Here is a 24,248-nt window from a genome sequence, read left to right on the forward strand (position 1 = left end):
TATGAAACACCAGTCTTAATAAATTTGCCCCATAGAGTTAAAGGATAACATTTTGGTTGCCTGCAACTAACGCCAACAATAGGGCAAGCTTACTGCGTACTGGTTATACACTGAGCTCAGTAATGAAACTGTATGCAGTGAGCTTCTAAGCTCCCCCTAGTGGTGGCAAAATTTTATCATTTAACGCTATGGCTATGCAGGGGGTTTAGAGACTTCAACCCCAATAAACATATATTAAAAAACTGATCAGCACATCATTTCGAACCAAATCCATTCAAATCAACATGGTGTTAACAGGTGGCCATTCACTTTTGTGTTTGCTGTAATACATATAAAAGCATATATTCAGAATCTTCAACATTTCTTTCTAGTTTTTCAAGCCAAATATTAGAAACAAGGCATTAATTCATTACTCCTTTAATGAAGCAAGAGGAATGTGAAAAAAAGAAAAGACAACCGTGCTCATTAATAAATAAATTTTATTTTGAATCGAAATAAATATGAATCAAGTGGCTGCAAAACACAAATCTATCTAGGCCTAGAGTTGACATGCAAGTTCATTCAACAAGCAACACAAATTTATCGTCATCCATTTTTTTGACATAAAAAAATTATAGACAGCAGCACAAGTGTATTGAGTCAAACACATCCTACAACATTATCACAATGAAAACATAAGGTAAATTTGGAAAAAATACCCGCTTAAAATGTTGACATTTTCTGTCAACTGGGTCAGTAAATAACTGGGTTTTGAAATGAGACTATAAATAAAATAAATATTAAATTAAAATAAATACAATTTAATAAAATGAATACATTGAAATTAAATTAATAACTATAAAATACAACAAAGAAAAATAAATTAAAATATAAAAAGCTCCACCTGGCTAAAATATAAAGAGGGGGAGTTATCAAAACTGGTACCAGGGAAAAGTTTTGCCTATATAATTTCAGTTCAAATTGGAGAATTAATTGTTTGTTATTAGCAACTCTTCCATTTTAACTTTGCACTAGTTTTAATATCTCTCTTTAAATTTGAATAGTATGTTCTTTATTGACTAGAAAAAAAACAACAATATTATTCTTCAATGTTATTAAATATGAAACATAGAAATACTTATATTTATGGATAATGTACATATTTATTTAGCATGTCTTAAATATTGTTGGACAATTTATTGATTAAATATTTATTTTGCTGTAATAGATATCTGGAATAATTTTTATTTGGGTAACACTAAGTAATGGTAATGAAAGGGCCTTAAATGTTTGCAAACCACTCTAGTATTCAGATGTGCCTTAAAATTGTATGCAAGCAAAATAGACAGTCGACAGTGAAAGAAAGGTGTGGGCATTTTCAAAAGGATTATAAAAGTAGGAATTTTTGAAAATGTTTGGTAAATTACACCTGGTTTTGGAACTGGCACAATGTTTACATAACATCAAAAAACGGCAAATTATCAAAAGTATTATACAGAAAATTACAAATTCATTTCAAAATACGTTACACTCCTACTGTTGAAAAAAAGTGCATTTTACCTCAAAGAAGGATTTTTACATTGTTTAAATAAATGACACTAAATTCCCTTTGTTTCAGCTAAGCTTTGGGGGATATGTTGGGACTAATATCTAAAATCACGTCAAAAGAAACTTTGTAAAAAGTCTGCATTGTCAATCAATGAAAAATAAAACAAAGAAACCAAAGAAAAAGAGTGAAAAGTGAGGATTGTGTTTCGGCGCACCCCAGCGTTTTCATCGTTATTGTACAGAAATATAGGCAGTTATGATTATTAGCTGCTTCAATTTTGCATTTCTTGTGTTTTCTATAGTTGTTGGTGTTTTATCCTTTTCCTCCATAGCCCTGCCCTGAGAAGCAGGAGCCTAATGATGTCTGTATTGCCTCATTAGTGGTATAATACACGACTGGGGTCCTGAGAGGTTCAAGAATGGATGTCTTAATAGGTCTTGTGCTGTTGCTCTCTGCGATGGTTCCCTTACCAACATTAAGTCTAGGAATCCACGTAGCACTGAAGAAACCTATGAATCAGAGACATTTGAGAATTAGAGACATGCGAATATTGGAAATTTAAGACATTGGAAGACAAAAACAGGGTTTGAGTACTTGTGTATTCTAAAAGGGTGAAAATAGTAAAAAATGGCGTACCACTTTAAAGGAAATTTATCATATATATTTTTTTGTTTCATTAATTCCATGTTAGTATGTAGAGGACAAATAATGTGTTTATTTTTTTTAAATGTAGCTATTTTTTTTTTATTTTTTTTAAACTTCCCTTGGGGCAGCCATTATGGAGACACACACTTTGTTTTGGTATGGTCTATATAGATGCAGCAGGGTGTATGTGTTTCATGGCAGCTGCAATGAATGGGATTTAATGGACAGAAAAGAATCCATAGACTAATACACACTACAGGAAGCCAGTAAATGGCTTGGGAGCCGCATACAGAGCCTTATCTGTGTGTAGTGTTTCTCTTATGCCTTATCTAGGCCTTCAGCATTACAATAGAGCTGTCATTAAATACCCCACCACAGGAAGTGTCAGACTATTGTGTATTCTGCACTGGCCAGTGTGACAGCTAGAAAAGTTCAGGATAGTCACATAAAACAAAAATCATTTATATATCCCTATAACAAAGATACAAATAAATACTGAGAAACAGTATTACTTGGTCTACTAATTTCCCTCCAATGATCTACACAGAAATGCCTGGTACCACCCACAATATTATACCTCCCTGTCACTAGCCATTTTGCATAATGTCTGACTACTGTGGGCAAAAAAAAAGTTTGAACGGTATGAATGTGTGTCATGTGAGCTACAAAAGTGGTTTTTCTTCCACCTAGAATTCTTATACTCCACAGGAAATACAACTGGATGGTATACATGCTACCATTATCTATGACATAGAGCGGCTATTTACTAATAATGAAGTCCCAAACTTAATTCTATCGTCATAAAACTTTGATGTGATTTGCATTAAGAGAGAAAAGCCTGGCTTAGCCTTCTTGCCTACGCTCTTCTTTCAGCTTAGTGTCATCAACATGTGGAATTGTTTAAGCAGGAGAACTGAGACTCAAATAGGTTGACATAAATGTTCTTACCTGATGAACATCTTTTACTCTTGGTGGCAAGTTATCCCGTATCCGGCGCATTGCCTGCAATGGCGGTTCATTGAAGTAGGGAGGTTCTCCATCAATCATTTCTATCACCATGATTCCAAGTGACCATATATCCACCTAAAAGAGGAAAGTAACTTAATCAGTCTTCCTTTTTATGGCAATACTTCCTAGGTTGCTAGAGAAAACCGTCTTCTGTATGGGCTCCATAGAGCTACCTCCTTTTACTTCCCAATTTCTTTAATTATAAAGATCCAAAATGGAGAAAGTACTCATGATTATACCAGAGACAGTAGTTTATGTTTAGGTGACCATATATGTATGTATGCATGGTCAAATGAAACTTCCCCTGGTGATAACAGCTGATCACCAGGGACTGCGGGTGCCGGACCTGTTGGGATTAGCTGAGTACCGGGGCGGCTGTCTTTAGAGATGGGGTTGTTTATGTGAGACAACCCTTTTAAGCAGAAAACCACTGTGCATAAAATATATATTACTCTGAAATTGTTTTACTGTTTACTCGGTTGTATCCCATTATAGTACATTTCCCAACCTAACCTCTGTTCCGTATGGGAGTCTTGATATAACTTCCGGGGCCATCCAGTATGGAGTTCCAACAAGAGACTTCCTTTTGGGGACCTCCTTGGACACTTGTGCACAGAATCCAAAATCAGAAAGCTTTATCTGCAAATAAATATAAAATTGCTCAAGTAGCTACAGTCAAGTACAAATATGCTGTGTGCTGTGCTTTTTCCCAATTTTTAAGAACGCAGCATGATACTGCCACTATAGTCGGACCATTATTGGAAATGTAGAAAATCTAGTACAATACACTTACCCTGCCATCACTGGTCAGCAGGATAGAGTCGCTTTTTATATCTCTGTGAATGACTCCCTGATTATGCAGGTAGGACAATGCTTTCAGAACAGCGAAACACACTGTGGCTATTTGTTCCTCATTCATCCTGGAAAATAAGATGTCATTGTGAATAATATGCAATATTTTAGAGATGTAAATTATAACAACCAATATAATGGGAAAAATATGGATGAGTTACAAAGAGATCCAAAGGGGTTAACAAATTACACTTGACCAAGAGGAGATACATTTCCTAATAGTCCAGCGGGGGCAGTAGTGGGCAGGTTGTAAATGGCATCACTATTTACTGCACCCCCTCCCCAGTACATTCCTAGGGTCACATTTTACTTAGCAGCACAAACTTATTTTTCTCTTCTATACACAGCACAGAGGGGAAAAAAACAACATTGTTTTATCTTCTTTTCACCTTCAGGACTTTATCTCGATTGTTATTAACATAGGAATGAGAACAGTAATTCATCAATGTCGTGGGAAAACGTAAGATAATTTGCATTTTGTTTGTGACTTTTGCTTAATGCTTCAATTGCTGCATCTTCTTAAATGTACTCGCTGCCGGCTTTTATGACCTTGGTCTGGATTTTATCTTACTTTGTCCCAAATGACAAATATGAATGGAATCTAAAAGTGACCATATTGCTTTACAGACTGATAAGTTACAGCACAATATATTGTTCAAAGCCATTTCTAACAAACATATCATCAGTATATCAAGATATACATAGAAATATCAAGTTTACAGCATTGGTCCCCCTAAATTAGGGTGGGGATAAAATTTTAACACAAACTATACTATAACGTTAGAACACTACATGAACCTACTATATTTTTGTAAGCCTTTTAATTTTCTCTTTTTTATATATATATTAGGGGGAATTCTCTGTGATACGAGTGCTGACAAATAAGGGCTCATGCACACAGCTAAATTACTGCTCCATAATAGACCTGACATAGAGGTACATGGAGCCTCTACTGTAGATCCGTAAGCCTCCGATTTCATACGAAGGCATACAGAGGTTCTTTTTGACGGATTCCATACAAATCCGCCCAAGAAATAATTATGGCATGCTCTATTAGATGCCGTATGTATGGAAGTATTCACACCCAGAAGCATCTCTGGGCTCTGCCATGTGAATGACTACTAACAGAAACACATATACTAAACACGACATCACCCATTACAGTACAAGACACAGCAACATAAGATGTACTAATGGCCCAGCATGACCAAATGGACACCAGCCCTATTATTTGTCACATTGGTGTACCATGCTGCAATGTGGAACTATAAAACATAACATTTAAAACTGTAAGGGCTCATTCACACGAACGTGAATCTAGTCCATGTGGGGGCCGTAACAGCCCTCACACGGACCCATGTATTTCAATGGGGACGTTCACACGACCGTTGTTTCAACGGAGCGTGTGAGCGGTCCGTTGAAAAATAGGACATGTCCTATTTAACTGTGTGTCACGCATCCCTCAATAGACTCTAGTGTGTGGAGGATCCGTGACAACGTGTCCTGCACGGCAGTTTTTTACGTCCGAGGTGGGCTACGTTCGTGTGAATATAGCCTAAATCGTCCAAAAGGCTAAAAATGGAGGTGTTCAAAATCGGATTTCAAACTTCAGGCCGAGTTTGTCTGAAACCAGAACCTAAATTCTAAGTATATATGAACAATCATTGATTTACAATATAGAAACAAAGATGATAATATAATGTAATAAATAAAATATCTGCTACTGACAGATCTTAGTACTGTGATCAGCCTTAGGCCAGGATCACAGACACAGACAGTTTTGATGCAGTTTTTGATGCCGTTTTTGGCTCAGTTTTTTGAGCCAAAGCCGGAAGTGGATCCAAAAGGAAAGAACGTATAAAGGAAAAAGTAATGCATCTCTTTTCTGTTGTGTCCACTCATATGTTTCGCTAAAAAACCTGCCACAAAAACTGCGTGTTATCCTGGCCATACTATAGCTCACCATGATATAACATACCTTGTATGGGTAACAATGTCCGTCAGTGCTCCACCTTCAAGAAACTCCATAACAACCCACAGCTCATCACCAACCAGGTAACTATTATACATGTCGACAACATTTTCATGATGGTAATCTCTCATAATCACTACCTGTGAACACAAATAAAAATCTATTTAGGCTCTGCTTAGAAAAGCTAAAGTTGTAGGGAGCATAGACTATTGCTATTATCCCTATATATTAATGATTTTTAGCATAATTTTTAGCTGATAGTTCAAGCATCCACCTCAAAACATTAAAAAAAATGTACCGTATTTTACGGACTATAGGACACACTGGACCATAAAACGCACCCATAAATTGTAGCATAAAAGGGGAGAAAAAACAGGTTTTGCCTTTAACAATACATTTCCTGGGTAATATTGAAACAATAGGGTACCACAGTGCCCCAATACAATGCCAGCCACAGTGCCCTATAATAATGTCATACACATAAATACAAGATATTGGCAGCTATAGTGCTCTCACCCTCCCCTGAACTCACCAGACATCAGAGGTGTGGAGTGGCAGGGGTTAATAGTGTTGAATCTGCTCTTCTTGCGGCCCTGTATATAGGAGGGGGCGTGGCTAGAAGGTCCTGGCAGATCAGGACCTGAACAGATTTACTGTGCTGTGTGTACTAATGTCTGTTATTTGCTCACTGAACAATGAGATGACAGAATTCTGTGTGTAACATGTGACTGTTCAGTGAGCAGATAACACAGAGATCTTTTACACACACCACAAGACATGCTGCTTCCATTACACTGCACTGTAAGGACCTTTGAAGCTCGGAGCTCAGTCTCCTGCTCCTGGCATCTGTTGCCTTCAGGAGAAAAGACGCAGCAGAAGATTACAGCACAGATTCTAAGAGAGAAACTGCGTCTTATAGTCCAAAAAATACGGTAAATGAAGCCATAATCATCATAAAGCAATTTAATGAGGAAAACAAAAGTGTCTAAACTTAGAAACTGTAAGGGCATGACCAGACGTGGCGGAATTGTTCTGGAACTCCGCTGCGGACAGTCCGCAGCGTACACGTTTCTCCATTGCCTTCCACAGCTTTGTAGTTCGGTTCATTTACACGTTGCGGACAATTCCGCTGCGGAGCATAGGCTGCAGTGCGGAATTTGGTGTCCGCAGCATACACTGGTTGTTGCGGACGTGTAGCGGACTTGTTGCGGACTCATTGCGGAATTTCTCCATTGACTTCAATGGAGAGTCAAAATTCCGCAATGAAGTCCGTAGATGTTATGTGTGCTGCGTAGCGTATTGGTTTTACTAACATGACATTTCTTCATTCTGCCTGGACCTATGTATTTCTAGGTCTGCAGCCAGACTGAGGAAGTCAATGGGGCTCCCGTAATTACGGGTGACTACGTGTGTGCACTCGTAATTACGGGAGCGTTGCTAGGCGACGTCAGTAAATAGTCACTGTCCAGGGTGCTGAAAGAGTTAAGCGATCGTCAGTAACTCTTTCAGCACCAGGGACAGTGACTTCCGATCACAATATACATCAACCTGTAAAAAAAAAAGAAGTTCATACTTACCGAGAACTCCCTGCTTCTTCCTCCAGTCCGGCCTCCCGGGATGACGTTTCCGTCCACATGGACTACATCCAGGGAGGTCGGGCTGGATGTTGAAAGAGGGATGCGTCACCAAGACAACGGCCGGGTAAGTATGAATTTCTTTTACTTTTACTAGGGAAAGGTCTGCCCCTTCTCTCTATCCTGCACTGATAGAGAGAAGGGAAGCCTTCTGCCCCTCAATACGCAATGGCTAGTCCGCATCAATTTAGTGCCCATATTAGGCAAAGCCGCAACAGAATCTGAAACGCAGATTCTGTGCGGCATTGCTGCGGACAGTGTATGCAGAACTCCGCCACGTCTGGGCATACCCTAAAGCTGTTAAAGGGGCTATCTGGTGGAGAAAACCCATTGTAAAATATTGCAAATTCATAGAGGGGGGCTACATACGGTGTTTCTCGCTCTGAAGAAACCAGCTCATCCATGTATTACAGGAACAGCCTATTACTCTAATGTGAACTGTGTAGTGCTTCATTTCTCCTGTGGTGGTGCTGCAGTGACATTAAACACTTGCTACCAGGTTCCCTCACAGATTACAGCGATTGCTGGGGGTCTCAGCAGAGGGACACTATGTGATCAGTTTATTGCCAAGAGACTCTTCTAAAAATAAATTGTCCAAAGTGGACAAGGTATAGGGTATAACAAGGTACTTTCTGTTGAAAAATAAAGCTGTGCATCAACAACCCTCATAAAACTATATTAAATAAAAGATAACATAGCAAAATATAAAAGGAATGTTTGCTGGGGTATCTACACTATTTATTTAATGTGCAATTAAGGCTGTGTTTACACTTGTGTTAGTTAATACCCGCTGCTTTGGACGGTCATAATAGCGTAGTATGCTGCAGTATTTTATTATGTCAGAACAAAACGGAAACATGACGCAACCTGGGTGTTTTTTGTTTTTTTTTAAGAATTGTAAATGACTCATACCTCATTAAAGAGCAGTTCTCTTCTCTGCTGTTTCCGGAGATCCATTTTTTTCACAGCTACTTGCCTTCCTGTGTGCTTTTCTGTTGCAATACAAACAATACCTGTTGAGCCCTCTCCAATTTTAATAAAGTCATCCAGATATTCTCTAGGGTCTCCAGGACTGACCACAAGCTGCAGCGCTGCTCGAAATTGTTCATGGGACACTCTTGATGGCTGCTGATCTGAGGATGAGCCCCAGCTGGGAGGAGGGTAAACACTGGATGTTGTACTCGGAGAACTGGGGTAAGAACCTGTAGACATGTAGTGGGGGCTCCCATGAAGCGGTGGCTGATGGTAGGGAGATGGCTTATGGTATACTGAGGGATACTGGTAACTACTTGAGGGATAATTGGATTTGTTTTGTGATTGAGGTAGCTTTGTAGGACCTCGAGGGTATGTGTCAGATCCAGTGAGTGGAGGGCTTAAGGAAACCTGTGATAGATCATAGTCTGCCTGCAAAGCAAATCACATGTTAAATGTCAGGTGTCAGTATTGTTAAATAAAATCACACAAAAGAACAAAATCGGAGCTAGGAATTCACAAAGTATAAAGAGAAACTACAGGTACTGAAGCTCAGAAAGGACACGTCCAATGTACTTACCAGCAGGAAACCCCACCACCTATTATTTAGCGAACGATTATGGATAACAAAAGAGAACTAGTGAGGCCATGGTGAATCACTGAATGTAGTGTTATACAAGACAGATAGAAAAAACAATCAACTAATGTGAGCTTTAGCTTTCCTGTGAATGGCAGCGTCTGATGGCGCATGCCACCATGCCATGTATAAAATCGGAGGCATACAGAGGTACAGTATGGCCCCGTAGAAGTCTATGACATTGCAAGCAAGACATACAAAGTTGAAAAAAAGAACCAAACCATTAGGGTACGTTCACACCTGTGTTGATTTTTCTGTTGTTCTGCTCCGTCAGAGAAGCAGAAGAAGGAAAATACCGGAAGTGACAGACCCCACCGACAGCTGACGGAACCATTGACTTTAATGGTTTCCGTCAGGTTTCTTTCGGGGTGTCCGTGGTTTTACCGGAAACAATAGCGCAGCATGAACTGTGGGTGAAAATCAAAGATGTCATTCAGCCTGATCAAAATTTTTTTTGTACAAACTGTCAAGAAATCATCAGTGGACGAATGCAGACATAGTGGAAGCAAGAGAAAAGAAGCATCAAAAAAGATGGACAAAATCTGGGGAGCTATGTAAAACGTTCCTGTGTAGAACTATCTACAGGGGGCTGTGTGGCATTACCTACAGGGGGCTGTGTGGCGTTACCTACAGGGGGCTGTATGGCATTACCTACAGGGGGCTGTGTGGCACTTCCTACAAGGGGCTGTGTGGCATTACCTACAGGGGGCTGTGTGGCATTACCTACAGGGAGCTGTGTGGCACTACCTACAGGGAGCTGTGTGGCATTAACTACAGGAGGCTGTGTGGCATTACCTACAGGGGGCTGTGTGGCACTACCTACAGGGGGCTGTGTGGCGTTACCTACAGGCGGCTGTATGGCATTACCTACAGGGGGCTGTGTGGCACTTCCTACAAGGGGCTGTGTGGCATTACCTACAGGGGGCTGTGTGGCATTACCTACAGGGGGCTGTGTGGCACTACCTACAGGGAGAAGTGTGGCATTAACTACAGGAGGCTGTGTGGCATTACCTACAGGGGGCTGTGTGGCACTACCTACAGGGGGCTGTGCGGCATTACCTAAAGGGGGCAGGGGGCTTGTTTGGCACTACCTACACGGGGCTGTGTGGCATTATCTACAAAGGGAAGTGTGTGACAAAAAATTTACAAATGAAATTCATCCGATTTTAAAATAGACAGGGAAAAAAACGGATGCAAACGGTCAAAACCGGCCGTTAAAAACGGCAACACGACCAGGAACGGATGCAAAACGGCCGGGAAAAAAAGTCCAAAACGGCTGTTTTTATTGGCCGACACTTGGACCCTGTCATGTGAATAGAGCCTAATCATTAACTTGAAAAACATAAAAAATTTTTTAGATATAAGAACACGCAATTTATGTGTTAAAAGGAAAAGGCCTCAAGACAGCATCAAGATAGATAAAAGAAATTATAAACATGTCCTTGAGAAGTATGAATATACTATCACAGACTAGGACAATTCTCAACTTGGTTCGCAACTCAATAGCCATTATGATGCATTGGCTTAATTCATTTGACAAATTAAGAATCACTTTTCTTGAATCAATACTCCCATTGCTTCCTATGGAATGGTGAATCAGCGAATATTAATAATTAAAAATATTGCCAGTTCTACAACCACAAAATATGTAATATTGCTGCAGTCAATTTTAGCTAACAACTGATTTTATAGGGAGTATCAAACCTTGTCTCTAAGGCCTCATTCACACGACAGGGTTTCCCGGCCGGGTGCCGGCCATTCATAAATCGGCCGGCACCCGGCTGCATTAGGAATAATAGACCCCTAATGGGGCTATTCACACGGGAAAACCGGCCGTCAAAAAATGGGACATGCTCTATTTTCGGCCGGTTACCCGGCCGCCCGGCTCCCATAGAAGTCTATGGGGCCGGGTAATACACGGCCATCCCCGGAATGTGTCCCGAGTGATGGCCGGGTTTTCCGTCGCTTGCGCTCTATCTCCTCCTCCTCACAGCGCAGAGTGCATGTGAGGAGGAGTTTATGCAATTCGGACGAATGACTGTACGCTGTACACTGTGTGGCAGGGCCGGGGTGTACAGCAGGTGGAGGGAGCACTGCGGTGGGTCCCTTCCCCTGCTTGTTTTAAAAGCGCCCTGGCCCGGCGACACCTTCCATGGCGCCGCTAGCAGCTGCTGCTGCTGCTACTACTGTAGCGACCCCCCTATAGCAGAGCAGGGAGGTATCTCCCCGCTCTGCTATGTGCTAGCCCCACTTTAGCTCCTTGAAGGAGCGGAATCCCCATTTTGCCCGGCCGGTTTGCATTAAGTTTTGCATCCGTGCCGGGCCGGGCAGATCCGGACAGTGACATCAGCGGCAACTCCTGAAGGGGAATCCCCATGTGTTCGGGGATTCCGCTTCAGGAGTTTCCACTGATGTCACTGCCCAGATATGGACAGAGACATCAAGCGCTCTGTCCAGGAGCGGAATCCCCGAAAACACAGGGATTCCGCTCCTTCAAGGAGCTAAAGTGCGGCTAGCACATAGCAGAGCGGGGAGATACCTCCCTGCTCTGCTATAGTGGCATCGCTACAATAGTAGCAGCCGCAGCAGCAGCAGCTGCAGCTGCTAGCGGCGCCATCGAAGGTGTCGCCGGGCCCGGGTGCTTTTCAAGCAGGGGAAGGGAGCAAGCGCAGCGCTCCCTTCCACCTGCTGTACACCCCGGCCCTGCCACACAGTGTACAGCGATGCCATTCGTCCGAATGGCATCAACTCCTCCTCCTCACATGCACTCTGCGCTGTGAGGAGGAGAAGATAGAGCACAAGCTCCGGAAAACCCGGCCATCACTCGGGACACATCCCGGTGATGGCCATGTAATACCCGGCCCCATAGACTTCTATGGGAGCCGGGCGGCCGGGTACCCGGGCGAAGATAGAGCATGTCCTATTTTTTGACGGCCGGTTTTCCCGGCCGTCAAAAAATCGGTTGTGTGAATAGCCCCATTAGGGGTCTATTATACCTAATGCAGCCGGGTGCCGGCCGATTTATGAACGGCCGGCACCCGGCCGGGAAACCCTGCCGTGTGAATGAGGCCTTAGGCTCTGTTCACATCTGCGCTAGCTTTTCCATTATTCTGTTCCATAAGAGGAACAGGCTAACGGGAACAATGGAAGTGCCAGATCCATCGCATGACAAAAACCAACAGTGCCTGACAAAACCCATTGAATTTAATGGGTACCCCAGGGTTTCCTCCAGGGTGTTTTTTGTTTTGGCAGACAAAAACTACGGAATCTGTGATGAAGGCTACTAACGGAGCCTCCAACGCAGATGTGAACAGAGCCTTACTTTTTTGTAGTCTGTTCTAGGAGTCCCTGCCTCGCTGCAGGACAACTGTCCCGTACCGTAATCATGTTTTCAGTACGGGATAGTAGTTCCACGGAGAGGCAGGGACTCCTAGCATCGTACATAACTATGATGCTTAGAGCCCGGCTCCCTGCAGTGTGTTCGGTCCGGGACTTGCGGCCGAAATACGTTCCGTCCATTACGGACGTAATGTGCTCGTGTGAACCCAACCTAAGAAACACAGAGGAGATCCGGGAAGACTGCAACTTCAATTATATAGAGACTTTATAAACTTTCACAAAAATTGTTGATGCATCTTTTTTTTTTCCAGTATTATGTCAAATATAGCGTCACTGAATATAAACCTATTTATCACTGTCCCTTCCCAATCAATGTGTATAGAGGAAATAACCAAAACTAAACTGAAAATTGCAATAGAGGAACTTTCAATTTAAGTATTTTCTTTCTTCCTTTCTTTCCTATGGGAAGCATAATCTTGAGCCCATCTAAATTAACAGCATTGTACACTGGCATTGATAAATTGCAGGAAGAAAATAATTCAATTGTTCTGCAGATTCCAATTCAAAATGTTTAACATCAAAAGAATTATATTTATAACGTGTACATTGCAAATGTGGCTCATTGGCTATTTTTGTGGCTAGTGCTATCAATGCATATGGAGTCTGGCAGTATCTTGCCAAGAGAACAACTCATGTAAAAGCGGTTTTCTGCTTTAGAAAACCATTTTTAAATACCCTATTAGGTAATTCTGCGTTAATAGGGAGCCCCCCCACCCATTTAAGACCCTTTTCTATTAGCCGAAGTGGAGAGCGGATACAAGGACTTGGAGGACTCAGCATGTCTGTGCATTACACAGACAGCCCATTGACTACAATGAAAAGTGTGCAATACTTTATTTTCCCTGTGGTGGCGCTGCAGGTGATTTTAACACTTGCTGACAGGTTCCTGCACAGATACAGCTGATTGCTATACTCTAACCACAGTGGTGGGACACCCTGTGGTCAGAGTGTATTCGGAGGACTCAGATTGTCCAAATCAGGCGACCCCTGTAGGAAGAAGTCCATAAAATGAATAGCGGCTATCATATTTTAGGATATTTATAAAGATTAATGCAATAATGGTGTTGATCATTACAATGAAAGAGATGTTTTCTTGGACATTCCCTTTAATTAATGGATGTAGTACCTTTTTGAATAACTCTCTTTTAGAAAACTATACCCACAATCATTCATTTTATGATTTCTTGCTACTGGCATCAGTTTGCCCACTGGCAGAGCAGAATTGCTCACATACATGCTATTTATTCATGGTAAGAGAAGAGCTTACATGACATACGGTGAACAATGGGAGGGATTTCTGTGCATTCCACTAGAAAATATGGTCAAAATGTACACGGTATATGAGGCTTACTGCATGGCTGATCTTCCATGACTAAATTACATTATAAATTATAGTGAGGATAGATCAAACATGATGATGAATCTTTATGGCATGTCTAGCTTATGTGTTGTTTCTTTGCTTAAAAATATAGAATGTCCATGTTTTAATTAAGAATAAAAAAAGTAATTAATGCAATTAATTACAATCAGTTCATCAGTCATTGCCACGGGTTCTTTCTCTATGGGAAATCCTTAATAGTTGACATGTTGGAGGTACAAGGGAGTCGAGAAACACAGTTTTAGGCCAAATAGTTGTCTTGTTTATAAATCCCATTTTAAAATGCCTTATTAGGAAATTCTGAGTTAACCCCTTAATGATCGCCAATACGCCTTTTTACGGCGTACTTATGCCACAACGCAGCCTTTTCTAAAGACAGCCGGGCACCTGCTCTAACAACCGGGATCAGAGTTACCTCCGATCCCAGGTGATTAAGCCCTGAGGTGCCACGGTCAATAGTGACCACCGCATCTAAAAGTTTTCAAAGGGGGGGGGCTCCGTCTGCTAAGCGATCGCAGGGGCGTAACAAAGGCACCCAGGTCTGCCAAAAGTGTATGCCTATTAGGCCATATTTAGGAATAATACAATGTAGTACAGAAGTATTGTAGTGTATTAAAAAAGCATCCCCTATTAGGACCAAAAAAAAGGTAAAAAATTAGATCAATAAAGTTTAGAATTAAAAAAAAAATTAAATCCAAAGTTAAAATAGTTAAAAACCCATGTTTGCTCCTTACAAAATGATTTATTATGAAAAAAAACCTGTAAAAAAGCTACATGTAATTAGTATCGCTGTGTTCGTAATGAGCTGAACTCTAAAACTATAATGTTATTTAGCCCGCATGGTGAATGCAGTCAAAATAAAAAACAATGCCAGAATTGCTGTTTTCTGTTCATTCTGCCTTCCAAAAAATGTAATACATCTTGCAGAAAATAAGCCTTCATATAGCTACGTCGACGGAAAAAGAAAAATGTTATCGCTCTTAGAATATGGCATCACAAAAACAAATACTTTTTCTTTATTTTTAAAGTGTTTTTATTGTGCAAAAGTAGAAAAAGATAAAAAATAATATAAATTTGGTATCGACAAAACATGCAGAATAAATGTATTATGTCATTTATACCACACAGTAAACGGGGTAAATTTAAGATGCAAAAAAGCATGTAGGAATTGCTGTTTTTCTTCCATTTCCCCCTAAAAAAAGTTAAGAAAAGCTCATCTATAAGCTATATGTCTCCTAATATGCCATTAAAAAATACAAAGTCCAGCAAAAAAAAAATACCCTCACACAGCTATGTCTATGGAAAAATAAAAAAGTTATGGCTCTTGGATTACAACAATGAAACTGAAAACATCACTTGCTTATTATTGCAGAGGTAGAACGGGGTTTAGGGGGCCCCGTTCTAGAGATACGTGCGGGTCCCAGAGGTCCAGTAGATATGTCATAAACGTCCCTCGTGGGAAAACCCCTTTAAGAGACTATACAAAATAGACTTATCACTTAGGCTGAGTTCACACGGGGCAGATACACTGCATAAAAGCACGCAGCGTGTCCGCCCTGTGCGCCGCAGGGCATTCTGGCTGAAGAACCGCACCAAACTGTGGTGAAGTCTTTCACCCGAAATGTCCGCTATGGGAAACTGCAGCAATTGGCTGGCCTGCTAGCAAGCCGGCCTCCTGGGATGATGTTTCATCCCAGGTGACCGCTGCAGTCTGACGTTTCATCCCAGGAGACTGCTGCAGCCTGTAATTGGCTGCATCGGCGGTCACATGGGATGAAGCGTCATCCTAGGAGGTCGGGCCTCTGACGGCATCCAGGCCAGCCACTAAGGATGACGTTTTATCCCATGTGACCGCTGCCACAGACTGTAAATGGCTGCATCGGCGGTCACATGGGATGAAGCGTCATCCCAGGAGGCCACGCTGGAGGGAAGAACACAGACTTCTGGGTAAGTATGAGATTTTTTTTTCCGAGTTGCGTTTCGTGCGGCGGAATTGCTGCGAATCTGCTACAAATACGCAAAAACTGCTATTTGTTGCGGGTATTACCTCCCCATTGAATTCAATGGGGAAAACCCGCAACAAATAAGCACCATTTACGCAAATACAATTGACATGCTGCGGAATAAAATTCCACCCCGCAGGTCAATTTCTGAGCGTTTTTTCCGCTCAGTATTTACGCAGTGTTTGGATGAGATTTGTTTTATCTCATCCACTTTGCTGCTACTGTATTTGCTGCGGATTTTCCGCAACTAATTTGTTGCGGAAAATCCGCAGTATTTACGCAACGTGTGAACTGACCATTAAGGGTTAATAGAGACCTCCATTAAGTAACCAGAGAGAAGATACAAAAAGGATCTCACTATTTATCTGGAGGACCTGCCATGTTCATACATTACATGATGGACATGTGTCTTTTTTCAATCATACTAACTATGTAACTATGAACAGCCCATTGATTTCAATAGGCACCATGTAATAATTCATTTTTCCTGTGGTGGCGCTAGAGGGAAATTTTACTTAAATTTGTTGTTAGGTTTCCACACAGATTATAACTGATAACTGTTCAGGTAGCAGGACAGACACCCTGTGATCTGCATATTTTTGGGGGACCCTTCTAACATAGAGGGATTATATAAAACAAACAACTCCTTATAGGCATGTTTTTGTGCAAATCCATCCAAAGCTGAACATCCTCTTTGGATATCATTGTTTTTTTATTTATTTCTGGGCTATTGAAAATATTACAATATTAGAGACATGTTGACCAATTTCAAAACCTTTACAAGCAAAAGCCTAATGTTACACAGATCCGTAATAGCCTCTTATGGGCCCATAATGTCCCTCCGTGTTCCTCTGATTTATATGGAATCTGTGAGAAAAAAGGTTGTGAAAATTTGCATCACATTCCATATTACAGTTGTTTTTTCCCTAGAACCCTAGAAGCTTTGCTACTTGCCGAGAATACGGTGCCACACAAAGGCACCATATGGTGGCACATGTGATTTTCTAAGGGTCCGTTGGTGATTAAATGTATAGCCATACAGGGTCCATGCACATGGCTTTGTTGATGACCCTCCGTGTGCTGCCATACACGCTCCGTCTGGTGTCGTATGTACAGAGCAGTGCTCCTAGTGGAGTATACATCCCTATAATTGCCATCCGATGACTCTGTAAGCCTTAATATGAAATTGGAGGCATATAGAGGTACAGTAGAGGCATCATGCACCTCTATGGCAGCCCTATTACACCTCCGTACAAAAGCTGTAATATGGCCATGTGCATGAGCCCTAAGTCTGCATCTACTGTGTATTCAATGTTTGTCTCCGTGCCCTCAGAATCTTTCCAAATCCTCAGATCGTCTTCATCCAGGCTCAAAATAGATCATATTGGATCACTACCTATCCTACTTTACCTAAGCTGAATGCTACTGACATTGGTTCCTCCACTCAATCAAGGCGCAGTACGGGACTATATACTGCAGACCATGAATGAACGGGAGTATCAGATCCTGCTTGTCTTATATAATATCTGATAAGACTGTATATTAAAATAGTATTTTTTAACGGTTACTCATCTCCCAATGATACAATCGTTACAATGCGACTGTTACTTATCTAAGGTGACTCCGACACACGACTAATGTAATGCTTACAAATAATTATACTATTGAATTCATTTAATCAATCAATATCAGTAGCAGCGCACAGAGGTGTCCAGGGCATTAAACTGAACACTGCCATCAACTCCTAGTATTACTACTGGCTGTCAGCCAGAAGTCCCCTGATTCATGTTCGTTAAGCGAACATTAATCTGAATTTGGCAGCATAATCAAGGACCTAACTGAACTGTGAAATTGAATTCTGCAGTGGAACATCATAGGACTGTTTTATGCTAAGGCTGCAAAAAAATTTTTTTTTTAAATGCCGCAGAATCAATTTGTCCCTGAACTCCCTTTACAATACGTGTTTGCAATGCTGCACTCGGTAGAAGGGGAATGACAAAATTAGAATGACATGAAACAAAGCAGCTCCGCACACCTTGTCTAAAAACACAGCCCACGGAGGCAAAACTGCAGCAGCGAACTGATACTACTGGCTTCCCATTAAACACAATCTTCCTTTTGTAAAAGATTTCGAAGAGCAAAAATAGCAGCAAATCTTTATACAAAAAAAATTAAAAAAACCTGGGGTTTGATTGCTGAGTAAGTAGGGCAACATACCAAAATACATAGAATTTTGGCTGCAATGTGGGGCAAATAGAGCGATCATAACGATTTTCATGCAAATAGCTGCTTAAAGCTGCAGCTGAGCAAAATTAATGATCCTCGTTGTATTTCACAGCTGAGCGGTAATTAGCATTGTGTGTGGCAAGATTTCTCTTAACCCCTTTGTGTTTAGTCAACGCACGGTATATACAATATGTATATATATATGTGTGTATATATATATATATATATATATATATATATATATATATATATATATATATACATATCAGTATGGAATCGGTTCTCTCCTAAGTGAATGTGAGAGAATAGATTCCAGAACTAAGGGATGCACTGGGACTCTTTCTATTTTTCCTCTGCAGTATTTAATTAGGTTCCCCAAGGAAGTGAACAGTAGGGTAGGAGGAGACTGCAGAAACCATTCAAGATCTGATCAGCCAAGCGGACTGTGCTTGACATGAAATCCATCACTGTACTGTGCTGAGATGCAATTGTGGGTCTTGTCTAAGAATCGGGTCAATGATTCGTAGTACAAATGGATAACCGAGCGTGCTAATATCATTATTGGATAGCCTGGAGAAAAATATTTCCTTATTTCCCTTATCCAAGTCGGTCTACAGGACAAAGAGCAGTGCAGATGTGAAACCTCACCAAGATACATTCAACATATTACTGACAATGTACAATAATGTGGGAATCCCGGACCATTATGAGGGATACACATGGAATTACAATCCTCCCTATGGATCCCTTAGAAAGTGTTTTCCAGCAAAATAATTATTTCTGCCATTTAAATAGGGCAGATTTTAGTTTTGACCAGTGATGCCTGTTATTGGGCATAGGTGATGGCCGATGTGGCCAGCAATCACTGGGGAAGATTTGTCTAGGGCCCGATAACAGGCCTTGGATTGGGAGGCCTCAGGGTCACAAGACTCGGGTTTTGGGTGTAAAAGAATGGAATATGCTGGGGTCCTAGTCAAATCGCCAGCATACTCCAGGAGAAGACTGGAAGCGCTGCCCAGCTGAATTGTGAGGGACTACATGTATCTGTCTAATGAAATAGCTGGTGGCGGAGTTCAGGAACTGGACTGAATTGGCAGACACCGCAGCTTGGTTGGTGTGGAGTCTTCAGTAGCTGCAGCATAATGGCCAAGATGTGGGCGCAGAGAACACAGAACCTATGGTGGCGACGCCAGCTATTTAACTGTGCACTTTTGGTACACGCCTTACAAGCGCCGGAAGAGGACGGAAGGGCGAAACCCAGTATCAGGCTGCATGTGTTTGGCGTGCCCCTTTTATACATGTTTGAAACTTTTTATCATTGTGAGTATGGGAATAAAATTAGCAAAACCGCATTGTACAATATATTTCAAACAATGTCTGCTATAGGTGAATTTGTTTTTTAAAAGATACATAATATCTAATATACCTGCAAAATTGCTAATACTAAAATGATTTTCAGACATTATCTGTAGTGGAAACAATAAGATATAAAATTCTAGTTATATATCCTTTAACCCGCAAACCCACTCCCAAAAGAGGGTGACGAGACGTAAAATAGAGAAAGTAAACATTTTAGTTTTTCCAGCACTGATAGAGATACATTATTTCCCTACCAAGATTCTTCCTGAAGCCACATGTTTCAAAAGTGATCATCTCATCAACTAATATCTTCCATATTGCCACTTGTGGAGAATTTTTGGCCAACCAATTTTTGGCAATACAGTATTTTGCGATATATAATAAAGAATTGATAAACATAGTGGTCTGCCATGTACCCGGGGAAAATTCCCACAGGCCCAACACACAATTGTTAATGACTTTTTACCAAAAACGGAAGTTTTGGGCAGCGCCACAAGAGGTGAATTAGACCTGCATCTTGTTCTCCACATTTAGGACAAATTGAAGAGTCACGTTTACCGATTTTATACAGAAAGTTAGGCGTATAATATATCCTGTGTAATATTTTGTATTGTACCAAATTATATGAAGAACTTAGGCTAGAACTAGCTAGAGTAGTCCAAATTTCATGCCATTGTGTTTTAGAGATAGTGCCTAAATCCCTAGACCATTTTAATCTTTTATCCTCAAGCAAGTCACTGTTTAAGGTGACAGTCCTAAGATTTTTTTATACATTTTCTCTAATAAACCGTTCTAGTTTTTGTGTTTTCCAAAAAATAAGAAAATATCCAACATTGAGTGACTCCAACGCCTCTGCACATAATGCATGATGAAGTTGGAGATATTTAACCCCTTAATGACCAGCCCATTTTAAACCTTAATGACCAAGCCATTTTTTGGCGTTTTTCCATCGTCGCATTCCAAGAGCTATAACTTTTTTATTTTTTACGTTGACATAGCTGTATAAGGTCTTGTTTTTTGCGGGACAAGTTGTGTTTTTTCATAGCACCATTTTGGGGTACATATAATTCATTGTTTAATTTTTGGGGGGTAGGTAATGGAAAAAAGCCCATCAATATTGCCACCCTTTTTTGCATCTTAGATTTACGCCGTTTACTGTGGGGTATAAATAACATAATATCTTTATTCAGTGGGTCATTACGATTGTGGCGATACCAAATTTATATAGATATTGTATGTTTTACTACTTTTACACAGTAAAAACTTTTTTTCAAAATGATTTGTTTTTGTGTCGCCATGTTTAAAGAGCCATAATTGTTTTATATTTATGCCAATGAAGCTGTATGAGGGCTTGTTTTTTGCGGGACGACTTCTAGTTTTTATTGTTATCATTTTGTAGTACATGTGACTTTTTGATCACTTTTTATCAAAATTCTTTGAAGGCAGGACCAACAGAAAACAGCAATTCTGGCATTGTTTTTTATTTTTTATTTTTACGGCGTTCACTGTGCCGGTTAAATAATGTAATCGCTTTAGAGGTGGGGTCGTTACGGACGCGGCTATACCAAATATGTGTAATGTCTTATTTATTTATTTATTTATTATTATTATTATTTAAAGTATTTTAGATGGGAAAAAGTGGGTTTTTCATTTGGAATTGTTATTTATTTATTATTAACTTTATTAAACTTTTTGTTAACTTTATTTTTAGTCCCACTGGGGGACTTTACTATGCGATCGCCTGATACCTTTTATAATACACTGCAATACTTCTGTATTGCAGCGTATTATTCCCTGTAAGGCTGGATTCACACGAGCATGTTCGGTCCGTAAAGGACGTAACGTATTTCGGCCGCAAGTCCCGGACCGAACAGACTGCAGGGAGCCGTGCTCCTAGCATCATAGTTACGTACGACGCTAGGAGTCCCTGCCTCGCTGCGGGGCAACTGTCCCGTATTGTAATCATGTTTTCAATACGGGACAGTAGTTCCACGGAGAGGCAGGGACTCCTAGCGTCGTACATAACTATGATGCTAGGAGCCCGGCTCCCTGCAGTGTGTTCGGTCCAGGACTTGCGGCCGAAATACGTTCCGTCCTTTACGGACCGAACATGCTCGCGCGAATCCAGCCTAAGTGTAAAACTGACAGGCACCTTAGCAGGCATCCACCACAGGCAGACCTGGGGGCCTTTGTTAGGCGCCCAGATGCGATAGAAGCCATTGGCATCCTGCGATTGCAATTGCAGGGTGCCGATGGGGTGAGAGAGGGAGCACCATCCCTCCAAAACCACTTGGATGCGGCGCTCGCTATTGAGCGCCGCATCCAAGGGGTTAAACGAGTGAGATCGATCTTGAAATCGATCCCGCCCGCTAGTGCAGGTGTCCGGCTGTCCTTAGACAGCCCGACATCCGCTTTAGCTGGCACAGGACACCCATGCCGGGCTTATGTCAGAGCGCCGTGAAAAGGTGGCGCTCTGGCATAAGTACCCTTAACGGCTGCCGTGAAAAGGCATATTGGCGGTCGTTAAGGGGTTACATTTATCCATATTGTCATTCAGTACATATAAATCCTTTCAGTGATTAAAACTGATGATTTTACCATTATCCAGTAATTGCGATAATTTTGTGATGCCTTTTTCATGACCAAGGGTTATTGATGCCGCTGTATCCAGGTCAAATGTTCCAATTCTGATATGCACTTCTTTAAACGATAATATCTTTGGAACAACTATTTTTACTCTGTTTTTTATAAGACTTATGAGGCTTTCATTTTCTAGATTAGTTTAATTAATTCCATGTTTTTAATTTTTCTATGAGCAAATCACAAAATATGTGGAACACTTATTTTTTTACATACATGGATCTATATTATATATATATATATATATATATATATATATATATATATATATATACACACATACATACACTGTACAGCTCTGTAACAATTAGTCGTCTTCTCTCTCCGTCAGCCTGGATCGCTGAAGAGGGCTATAAGGCTAGATTCACACGACGTGGAAAAAAAGGGCAAATAACAACGGATCATCTGTTTTTCATGGCTGTTTTGCATCAGTGGGTCTCAAAATTTGAATCAATTTCCCGGCTGTATGACCATTTTCCACCGCCATTTGCCATCCGTTTTTCATGGACGTTAAAAAAATGTATGAATTTTATTCGTTAGGGATTTTTGTGTCCCAGCCACCTAAAAACTCCACAGTGCCCATGTAGATATTGTCACAATACCCCTGTAGATAGTGCCACATTGCCCACTGTAGTTCCAGTGCCCACTGTAAATAGTGCCACAGTGCCCACATAGTGCCACAGTTCCCACTGTAGATAGTGCCCACATAGTGCCACACATGGTGCCCAAATAGAAAGCGCCACAGTATCCCCTGTAGGTAGAGCCCATATAATGCCACAGTTCCCATGTAGCTAGTGCCACACCCCCTGTATTTAGCACCCCCTGTAGAGAGCACCAAATCCCCTGTAGATAGTGGCAGCCCCTGCAGATAGCGCTGTCCCCCCCTGCAGATGGCACCATCCCCCCCTGGAGATGGCAACATCCCCCTGTAGATAGCAACATCCACCCTGTAGATAGCGCCACCCCCTGCAGATAGGGCCACTCCCCCTGTAGATAGCAGCACCCCCCATAAATGGCACCCCCTTCCTGTAGATAGCACCACTGTAGCTCCCTGTAGGGGATTCCGCTCCTAAAGGGAGCCCATGATGCCTCTATCCATATATGGACAGTGATGTCAGGGGCTAACTCTTAAAAGCGAAATCCCCTGCCCGAGCGTCGGCAGCGCTGTGGCTGGGGATTCCACTCCAGGATTAGCCCCTGGCGTCACTGTCCATGTATGGATTGTGATGCCAGGGGCTTCTCCAGTAGCGTAATCCCTGGTTAGAATGTCGGCCGGGGATTCCGCTCCTAGAGAGAGTCGTGACGTTGGACAGTGACGTCAGGGGCTCTCTCTAGAAGCGGAATCCCCGGCACAGAAAGATCAAACACCGGGGATTCCACTCCTAGTGGGAGCTTTGGTGGCGCTATCTACAGGGGGAAGGGAGGTTGAAAGCTACAGGGGGGTTGCACTATTTACAGCGGGGATGTTAAAACGTCGGGGGCTCCCTCTAGGAAGGGAATCTGCGGGCAGAGCACTGGCCGGGGATTCCGCTCCTAGAGGGAGCGGAGGTGGCGCTATCTACAGGGGGTTTTGTAGGGGTTGTGTGTAGCGCTATCTACAGTGGGGTGTGTATTCCGTGGCTCTTAAAGCCATGAGAGTGCAGCGCTGCTCACACTGAAGCAGCACTGCACTCATTAAACCCCGTTCTAGGCTGCCAACGTTTATACACGTGACAACTGCACGGGGCATCGGAAGTTGGAACGTATATAGTCGTATGGCAGTCGTGAAGGGGTTAATCACAAAATTATTTTGTCAATCATACAAACATATAAATCCATGCTGGGGAAAGGATATTTACTGAGGTCTTTTCTTCTAGGTTGTGAGTCCTTAAAATAGCCTATGGACAATTCGTTATTACGTTTTTCGAGTCCTTAAACTGTTAGAGCAGAATAATACTTTTATTTTGTACTTACTTTTAAGTGTTGTGAATTGAACTCTTTTTATACCTGCTCCGG

At 41.6% G+C, this 24,248-nt stretch overlaps 1 protein-coding gene across 2 annotated transcripts in view; it reads right to left on the reverse strand.

Moving 5' to 3' along the window:
• Positions 1 to 461: 461 nt before the first annotated feature.
• Positions 462 to 24,248, reverse strand: part of PAK5 (p21 (RAC1) activated kinase 5) — a 153,445-nt gene continuing 129,658 nt past the window's right edge. For both annotated transcript variants that reach the window (XM_075863070.1, XM_075863069.1), the window contains 6 exons: positions 8,552 to 9,043; positions 6,012 to 6,145; positions 3,975 to 4,101; positions 3,695 to 3,820; positions 3,122 to 3,256; positions 462 to 2,037 (listed from right to left, as the gene is read on the reverse strand). In XM_075863070.1, the coding sequence (XP_075719185.1) occupies positions 1,882 to 2,037; positions 3,122 to 3,256; positions 3,695 to 3,820; positions 3,975 to 4,101; positions 6,012 to 6,145; positions 8,552 to 9,043 (1,170 nt within the window). In that variant the 3' untranslated portion in view covers positions 462 to 1,881. The remainder of the gene's footprint in view (positions 2,038 to 3,121; positions 3,257 to 3,694; positions 3,821 to 3,974; positions 4,102 to 6,011; positions 6,146 to 8,551; positions 9,044 to 24,248) is intronic.

This window comes from Rhinoderma darwinii, chromosome 4, assembly GCF_050947455.1.
Source record: "Rhinoderma darwinii isolate aRhiDar2 chromosome 4, aRhiDar2.hap1, whole genome shotgun sequence".
NCBI classification, from domain to species: Eukaryota; Metazoa; Chordata; class Amphibia; order Anura; family Rhinodermatidae; genus Rhinoderma; species Rhinoderma darwinii.